The following is a 9782-nucleotide window of genomic DNA, read 5'->3' as shown; positions in this document are numbered from 1 at the left end:
GACAGAGAGGGAGAGAAAGGGAGGGCGAGAGAGAGTTTTTATGGGAGCATCTTATTATATGATTTAAATTCACAGATGTACAAAGAGCAATGCAAATCACAGTCAAAGTACACGAAAGTACGCTGATTCACCCAGTACAAGAATTATGCTTCTAGTCCACCTAGTTTTTGAGTTAAACGACGTTTTGTAACTGCAAAAAACGGCGTTTTTCACCTCTCACCGCAATCTGATTCTGACTGCTCATCACCCTGTTTTCCAGGCGCTCACTCTCTTTCCCAGTGGCGCAGTTGGTAATGACACAGGTCTGCAACCCAAAGGTCGTGGGTTCAATTACACCTTGGGCAACATGTTTTTTTTCCCTACAAATTAATACACTATCACAGACCACTAATTCATATTCATCATTTATTACAATTCTGCAAACTTTTATGATTTTAGCAGCTTTTCTAATATGGACCTCAGATTCTTGTTAACACTCCATGGCACAAATACTGTTCCCTTTAGGCTCTGTGTATGTGTGTGTGTATCAATATTTCTCCCATTTTAAAGTATTACTCCTCCATAATTGTATTTCTGTTAAATCAAAGTACTTTTACTACATCTTAGTACTTCTGCTCAATCATAGTATTTCTGCTAAATCATAGTATTTAGCCAAATTATGGTTTTTGTGCCAAATCAACATTTGTGTTATGTTATAGTATTACTACTAAGTGGAGGAATTTCTGTCATGTTACAGTATATGTGCTGATTACAGTATTTCTGCTAAATCATAGTATTTCTACTATATTATATTTTTTTTTCTAAATATAGCATTTCTGCTATATAATTGTATTTCTGCTACCTACACATATGGATCAGTATCTAAGGTTTGACTCTCATCATCCACTGGAGCACAAACTGGGTGTCATCAGGACGCTACAACACAGAGCGAACACCATCCCCACAGACACAGCGGCCAGGGAGGCAGAAGAACAGCACATCAAGAAGGCCCTGAGTAAATGTGGCTATCCCAGCTGGACTTTTGTCAAAGCTGGAAAGACACCCAAAGAAAGCTCCAGCCGATCCAGGAGAGAAGGACAACCGCTGCCCAGGCGAAAACCTGTAGTGATCCCATATGTGTCAGGAGTATCGGAGCAGTTGAGATGCATTTTTTCGAAACACCGGGTCTCTGTGGCTTTTAAACCCCAAAACACGCTGTGCCAAAAACTGGTCCACCCCAAGGATCGGGTCCCCCGACACAAACAGAGTAACATAGTGTACGCTGTTAAGTGCCAGGAGGATTGCCAGGATTTATACATCGGGGAAACCAAACAACCTCTGGCGAAGCGGATGGCACAACACAGAAGAGCTACCTCATCAGGCCAGGACTCTGCAGTTTATTTACACCTACAGGCCAGTGGACACTCTTTCAAGGATGAGGATGTACACATCCTGGACAGGGAAGAACGCTGGTTTGAGCGCGGAGTCAAGGAGGCCATTTACGTGAAAAGGGAAAGACCATCTCTGAATCGAGGAGGGGGCCTAAGGGTACATCTTTCGCCATCTTACAATGCTGTGATTGCAGCCATTCCCCAACTCTCTGTGAATGGGACTCATGGCCATTGATCAGTGTTCTTTGATCAGTGGGTTTTGGTCAGTGATTGTTGATCAATGGTCATGGGAATTTGCATAATTATGATTAAGGAACTGACCTCACAGCCCATTGTTCCTTCAGTGGGCTGGTTTCAGTCATTATGCAAATGTCCTGTTTATAAGGTTTGGGGAAACCTGCAGTCAGCTGAGACTGAAGAAGTCACTTGGATGAGTGACGATACGTTTCTCCCACAAAACGCTACGTCCAGATGAACAGATTCAACTTTTGGAGGTCTTTCTGCTATGTTTTAATATTTGTGCTAAACCAGAGTATTTCTGCTGAAACATAGTATTTCTGCCAAATGATAGTATTTCTGTCAAATTACAGTATTTGTGCTAAAACATAGTATTCATTTAAAATTACAATATTCATAGTTCATCACAGTGTCTCTGGTAAATCACAGTATTTCTGCTATGTTGTACTATTTTTGTAAATCATAGTGTTTCTGTAATGTTTAAGCATTTTTGGCTAAATATATTCTTTCTGTTATCTTATACTATTTCTCCTAAATTCTTGTATTTTTGAGAAGATATCATGTTTCTGGTAAATTACAATATTTCTGCAAAGTTCTGCTATGCTATTGTATTTCTGCCAAGTATTATGTTTCCTCTAAGATATTGCAGTTCTGCTAAGTTACTACATTTTAGCAAAGTTCCTTTGCTTCTGCAAAGTTTTTACAATTTCTGCAACTTTTCAGCTTTTTCAGCTAGTTTCAGCAGACAGCTTCAGCTTTAAAGCATCCACACTGCATTTTCGCAGGAAATGCAAATTTTTCTAGTTATTATTATGTGTGCCTATGCCAAGAGGCACACATATTACTATTCGTCGGATTTATTATGTGTGCCTATGCCAAGAGGCACACATATTACTATTCCTCGGATTTATTATGTGTGCCTATGCCAAGAGGCACACATATTACTATTCGTCGGATTTATTATTATTATTATTATTCTCCAGTTTCCGCCTGAAATTTTGCAGCGAATCTCGCCCCGCAGTTTTGAGACAAGCTTCATATATGTTACCTCATTTTGTGCGGCCGGATCTGGAATGGTGCGCTATGACTTTTGGTGTTTATGAATTTTATAGTTTTTTAAATATTAATATTTTAGTGAAAATTTTCCCGCGCTCCTCTGCCAAACAGTTTTGACATTAGGGTTACATATGTTAGATCATTTTGTGCGGCTGGAGCTGGACTACTATGTTATGACTTTTGGTGTTTATAACTTTTATAGTTTTTTAAATATTAATATTTTAGTGCAAATTTAGGCCAATTCATCTTTTGGCGCCAAATAAACAGACTTCATTTGTGGTGTGTTGGCGCCATCTTTTGGTCCCATTGAAACAAATTTCAAACTTCATTTGTGGTGTGTTGGCTCTCTCTAGTGGTATGTCCGGAGTGGTACGGCCTATCTACCCTTATTTGGGTAGCAATGACGACACTAAGCAATGACGACACTATCAACGGCGCGTCTCTTCGCTCCTCCTCCGCTTTGAAATTGACCGTAAACGTGCTTTTCTGAGACAGCGTCGCTATCTCTTCGGTGGTAACGCGTCTTTCCCCCCTCCTCCGCTTTGGAATTGAACTTACAGGGATTTTCTGAAGTGTTTACTAAGACACCCGTAAGCTTTTACAAGGTAAGTGTATCTCTCTCCCTCTGGTTTGAAATGTAGGTTTGAAAGATTTTTTTTCGTGTGTTTCTGGGTGAGCTCTTTCTCTGGATTTCGGCACTGTGCTAAAGCTAGCTAGCGGATATTGAGCATAGCTAAGCCTCTTTGGCCCTCGTTTGACATTGACTTTGAAAGGAATTTTCTATGTTTGGACGCTAATATGTACAAAATGACTGTGGTTAGACGCTGATCGGCTAATTTAAGCGTATCTGCGTCCCTCTGCTTTGAAATGTAGGTTTGAAAGATTTTTTTTCGTGTGTTTCTGGGTTAGCTCTTTGTCTGGATTTCGGCACTGTGCTAAAGCTAGCTAGCGGATATTGAGCATAGCTAAGCCTCTTTGGCCCTCGTTTGACATTGACTTTGAAAGGAATTTTCTATGTTTGGACGCTAATATGTACAAAATGACTGTGGTTAGACGCTGATCGGCTAATTTAAGCGTATCTGCGTCCCTCTGCTTTGAAATGTAGGTTTGAAAGAGATTTTTTCGTGTGTTTCTGGGTTAGCTCTTTGTCTGGATTTCGGCACTGTGCTAAAGCTAGCTAGCAGATATTGAGCATAGCTAAGCCTCTTTGGCCCTCGTTTGACATTGACTTTGAAAGGAATTTTCTATGTTTGGACGCTAATATGTACAAAATGACTGTGGTTAGACGCTGATCGGCTAATTTAAGCGTATCTGCGTCCCTCTGCTTTGAAATGTAGGTTTGAAAGAGATTTTTTCGTGTGTTTCTGGGTTAGCTCTTTGTCTGGATTTCGGCACTGTGCTAAAGCTAGCTAGCGGATATTGAGCATAGCTAAGCCTCTTTGGCCCTCGTTTGACATTGACTTTGAAAGGAATTTCTATGTTTGGACGCTAATATGTACAAAATGACTGTGGTTAGACGCTGATCGGCTAATTTAAGCGTATCTGCGTCCCTCTGCTTTGAAATGTAGGTTTGAAAGAGATTTTTTCGTGTGTTTCTGGGTTAGCTCTTTGTCTGGATTTCGGCACTGTGCTAAAGCTAGCTAGCGGATATTGAGCATAGCTAAGCCTCTTTGGTCCTAGTTTGAAATTGACTTTGAAAGGAATTTTCTATGTTTTGACGCTGATATGGTCGGCTGCATCCTTCGGAGGACCCGGCCTTCGCGGTCTACGTGGGGCCGGTCCTTCGACAGCCTTTGTCGCCTGGCTGTGACGTAATTGGCCTTCAAACGCGGCCTCTGGAGGATGCAGCCGACGTTTTGGGACACAGCTTTCGACTGTATTCCAGCGGTATCGTTTGTAATTAAAACTTTTAACAGGCTACTGTCGCGTCCGAATCAATAGCTTCGTTGTACCCGCGTTTCACACCTCTTTTTCTGTCTTCATAAGGCGTTAACTACAGCAGTCTTTAATACCTCAACTCTTGCTTCAGCCAAGGTAAGTGTCCCCCTTATATTTTCTGTGTGTGTTCAGGTGATATCTAGAAAATAGAGCTGTTGTTTGTAATTAAAACTTTTAAGATTAGATGGTACAGTGTTTTTACTCTCTTCCAAACAGTAAAGTTCCTCTTTGTCTCTCAGTAGGAAATCTAAACCAGACAGTACAAGGGTACATTTCAGCGTTACAAGCCAATCAGTTTGCTAATTGTTCTGTGAGATTTGTTTGCAAAGTTTAAGGTGTTAAAGCAGGAGCTGGCATTCTGCCAGAGCCTCAGCAACAAGACCGCCTCCCAGCAACGAGACTGCCTGTCAGCCTTGCAAGGTACCCAATTTTCCAATTACTCTATAACAAAACTGTTGTGGGCAACAAGACTGTCTCCTATGTTTGCAAGCCAATCACTTTGTTCTTGTAAGATTTGTTTGAAAAGTTTGAGGTGGTAACTGTGAGCTGTGAACATCCGGGTTTGCTTGCTGCTGGCATTCGACCAGCGTCTCAGCAACAACACTGCCTCCCAGCTTTGCAAGGTAATTACTTTCCCAATTACTGTACACCAAAATGGACTAACTGTCGTGGTCAACAAATCTGCCTCCCAACTTTCAAGGTAATCACTTTCCCAATTACAATATACAAACTGTTATGGAACTTTACTTAACAAAGCCTTAAGACCGGGTAGTGACACTATCAATATGTCTATTTAAAGAAAAGAGATTTTTTTTTTTTTTTTTTTTGTTCTTGTAGTCATCTTGTCTATCAATGTATCAGAGGGTTAAAATAACAAATTGCTTGAAATGCCAATAATTAATATTCTGTTTTTATGCTGACATTCTACCAGATGCCGAGAAAAAATAAAAGATCCCAGGCGCAAAAGAAGCGCTGGAAACCACTTGACTTGGTCGATCCTGCTGTCCCAATGCTCACTGGCCACAACCAAGATGAGGCAGTCAGTCGTTTTCCATCTGACCAGGTAATGAGGATATGGTAGTGATCACGGACAGTCGAACAGTTTTCGAAACACATTTGAGACAATTAAGAACACTTACCCATACAGTTTAGGATTTTTTTGTTATAATGTCACACACGTGGCATAACAGTGCATGGTATGCAGAACATTTAAATGAAATGAATGTGTCAGGTCACTTAATGTCTTCTATACCCTTTTTCCTGGGTTAGCAGACGGCACCAGCCAGGTTATCTTTGGAAACACAGGATAGACCCACCTCCTTATGTTCCCCAGGTCCCAAGGTAAATATCAAAAAATATTCCTTTATTAAGAAATTACAAGGTATGCCCACCCATAGGGCTGCTCGATTATGGCAAAAATAATAATCACGATTATTTTCACTGAAATCTAGATCTCCAGTATTTGACAATATTTATTTAACAATAACAATGTATTGAATAATGGCTTTAAAGATTGTCATAAAATAGTGTGCAAATACTGATAACAGTGTAAATGTTTACAATATAAAAAATAAATGAAAAATGTAAACATGTATGTTTAGTGAACTTTACAGTGTTGCTCCGTGGTGCAGGTACGACATTGTAGCAAACTTTACACACTATGTCTACTTGATCCACGTCTGACTTCGCGAACCCATAATGTTTCCACACCACTGAAAGTTTTTTTTTTTTTTTTTTTTTTTCAAATCTCTTTTCAACCAACGGCAGTCACTCTCCTCTCCAAATAACTTCTGCTTAGCTTTCCAAGCTTCCCTCTGTTAGCTCCTCTTAATTGTTGTGATGCGTGTTCGAAACGCAGAGAGGTGTGCTCGATTTGCCACATGGAGCAGCGCGAGAAAAAAGCACCAGGGAGGTGCTAATAATCGACTCATTCTCTCGACTCCTTTTCAATGATCGTTGAAAGCCCGGATCGTAATTTTGATTAAAAGTAGATTCATTGAGCAGCCCTACCACCCATGTGTATAACCTGTGTGTATATATCTGATCTTTGGTGTCTATAACCACAGTTAATATGTAGTCTTTCACTTAAAGCATGTTTGCTAACTCAATTTTGTCTAATTTCTATCCAAAACAAAGGAAAATATGACAAAGGGTGTTTTTTGTTTTTTTTGTTTTTGTTTTTTTTCATAGCTCTGAACAGGTAATTCTGATGTGGTAGTGAGCACATACAATATATTTCTTATAACACTTACCCATACAGTTGACCATTTCTATCTTGTAATGTTACCCAACTGGCATAACAGTTCATGCCATGCATTGCATTGTAAAGTGAAATTAAAGTGTCAGGTCACTTAATGTCTTAACATTATATTCTTTTTGCCTGGGTTAGCAGACAGCACCAGCCAGCTTGTCCTTGGAAACGGAGAATAGACCCACCTCCTTATGTCCTCCAGGCAGCAAGGTAAATTTAAAACAGTATTCCTCCATTAAGGATTTATAGTGGACAGTTACATTACCATTAAATGTTAAAGACATATGGTTACATGTTTGCCTTATGTAAACAGTAAGAATTTTGTTGTCTCGCTTCTGTTAGTTTTGTTTAAAGTTTTTAAAGTTACACTCACTTTCAAATTTCTTAGTAGTTATGCAAACAGCTGGAATTTTTTTTTATCGCTTTGTAAGTTTAGTAACCGCTACTGTTTCATGTTTTCTTTAAAGTATCCAGTGTTACACTCTATTTCAAATCTGTTAGTAGGTTTTCTAATTTTGATTAACTGTATTATCAGATTTCAGACACTCGTCCACCAGCAAAACGAGTCTGGGCAACCGATGATTTCCACACGGCATCAAATTCTCCACCTAAAAAGGTAACCCTAACCCTATGTATAGTCACCGGGGTTGATATTTAGTCTTTCACCTTAAGTGTGCTTGCTAACTCGTACTAAATATACTAAAATGTTAGACTAAACATGTACATTTGTCAATTTCTTTCATCAGACTCCTAAAATGCAGACATCTCAACAGCTGTCTGTTTAGCTGTTTCTATATCTATTGTTCTGAAAAAACATTTATACCATTTTATACTTAAAGCTTCAGATAAATTGACATCCACAGTGAAAAGCAGTGCAAATAAATACAAACATTTTGTGACACTGATCTTTTCTCAAGATGAATGTCAGTGTGTTCTGTTTCAATCACATTTAACCTGTAACTGAATTTTGTGTTATTTCTTTACAAAACGTAACACAACTATGAAACGTGTTTTTATGGCACATGTACAGAACCATCTGGTTTAATCTGAAATCAGTGATTGAATTACATCTAATTTAAGAGCATCTGAAATCCTCTTACGAATAATACGTAAACAGGATTTCCTTTCATATATTTGTATTTAGGCTGCAATTTAGTTGATGTTTGAAGGCCCGCATCAACCTAAAATAATGTGTTATACTGAAAGAAATTAACTGCTTTAAAAATATGAGGAGCAGAAGGTACAGGTATGACCTTTGTAAAAGGTCATTAAAAAAACAGCTCTAAAGCAAATTACAGATATCTAAAATATTTATCATTTTTACTTCCCACCTCTGCTCTCTCTCACTGTTCCTGTCACTGTCTTTCTGGCTTATCTGATGCTGTGTATCTTTAGATTATGCTGTAATATGATTGAGGAGTGATATAATTTGGCTTGAACATTGTTTCATTATTTTACCATAGTTAAAAAAATTTTTTTTACTTTACAAGAAAATCTAAATTTATACAACTATTGCCACTTAAAAATGTCTTACATCATTGTACCAAGAGTTACATATGTTTTTACTCAACCGTGAAATGCATATCATTAAATACTAAACAATAACATCTGTCACCTTTACCATTCCTTGATCAGCCTTTCCACAACACAAATGAACAACTACTGACAGAGGAGCTACAGAGAAACGCAGTTCAGCACTTCTGGTGTGTCAGTGCAACTCATTGTCAAAGTGATGAAAGGTACACAGAATTCTCTCGAAATCATCAGTGCACATGTAATGCCCTCACATTCCTGGCCTACCTTAATGAGGAACACCAGTTCAACACAGCCCGACTTGATAAGGTGCTTGAACAGGGAGATGCACTCTACTGTTGGATTAAAACAAATCTTCAGCAGGAGAGGCGTTATACACAAAATCATCTGACCATGGAGGACCTGCCCAAAGAAGTTCATGCTGACATAAATGTCTACAGTGTGAAAATGGACAACATAAGGTACGGATACCTGAAAGCAGAGGACAAAACTTATCAAAGAAAAGGATGGTGGTTGCCTCTTGCTAGTCGCCTTGTATGTCTGTCAACAGATGTGAACTATGCTTTGCTCATGGTTTCGCCTCAGTGCATTGCAGTTTTCCGTGACAAATCTGGGAGGTATGGATTATTTGATTCACATTCAAGAAGTGCAGCAGGTTTACCCCAGCCAAATGGAACAGCAGTCATGCTCACTTTCACTCATGTGAATGACCTGATCACCCACCTGCATAACCTTTTCCAAAATCAAGGCAGGTATGCAAGATATGAGTTTGTGCCTGTTTCTTTCAAAAGAGTCAGCACTCACAACGAACAGCCTGCACAGTCAACTCAAGCAACACCAGGAGCAACAGCTACATCACCACAAAATGATGAACCACAAATCACAAATCCCACTGTGCAAGTGCCTCAACCAGAATCAGCCCAAACCTACATGACAATGTTAGAAAGTGCTTTAAACCCACAACAAGACAAAATGGCTTCAAATCAAATTTGTGAACATCAACTTGAAACATCTGTTGATCCAACAAGCAACATCCAAACAGAACAACAAGAAAATCTCGAACTCAATAATGAAAGCGATAAAGTCCTAGATAAACCCCCCCAAAAAGCAAGAAATGTATGCAGATTAAATAAACGACGGCGTGGGAAAGCTATTCGTCAAGCTCAAAGTCACAAGCAGCATCTAAAAGCTAAAGAAAAATCTTCATCTGAAGACTTGGCAAAGAAGATAAACAAAAAAGACACGAAAAGCAACGATATGCCTGCTTTCCTGAATTTCGAATGAAAAAATTACAGGCTGTGAAAACTCAATATGCTCAAAACTGTCATCGCCGTAAACAAAAACTGTTGTCAGCCAAAGGTTATTATGCAAATCCTCATATTCAAGAGAAGATAAAA

At 39.1% G+C, this 9782-nt stretch overlaps 1 protein-coding gene across 5 annotated transcripts; it reads left to right on the top strand.

Moving 5' to 3' along the window:
* The first annotated feature begins 2942 nt into the window (after positions 1–2942).
* On the top strand, positions 2943–9782 carry LOC109203537 (uncharacterized). 5 transcript variants are annotated; one of them, XM_019362986.2, is made up of 6 exons: positions 2943–3268; positions 4650–5664; positions 5874–5942; positions 6994–7062; positions 7388–7468; positions 8488–9782. In XM_019362986.2, the coding sequence occupies exons 2-6, from the start codon at positions 5515–5517 to the stop codon at positions 9667–9669; spliced, it is 1551 nt and encodes a 516-aa protein (XP_019218531.1). In that variant the 5' UTR covers positions 2943–3268; positions 4650–5514; the 3' UTR covers positions 9670–9782. The 5 variants fall into 5 exon arrangements, with proteins under 5 accessions (XP_019218531.1, XP_019218529.1, XP_019218530.1 ...); XM_019362984.2 differs by having other exon boundaries at positions 2944–3268; positions 6991–7062; XM_019362985.2 differs by having other exon boundaries at positions 2944–3268; positions 5871–5942.

The sequence above is a fragment of the Oreochromis niloticus genome, linkage group LG9 (genome assembly GCF_001858045.2).
Source record: "Oreochromis niloticus isolate F11D_XX linkage group LG9, O_niloticus_UMD_NMBU, whole genome shotgun sequence".
In the NCBI taxonomy this organism is placed as follows: Eukaryota; Metazoa; Chordata; class Actinopteri; order Cichliformes; family Cichlidae; genus Oreochromis; species Oreochromis niloticus.
The sequence above is the reverse complement of the archived record's forward strand: the minus strand, read 5'-3'. Positions and strand labels throughout refer to the sequence as shown.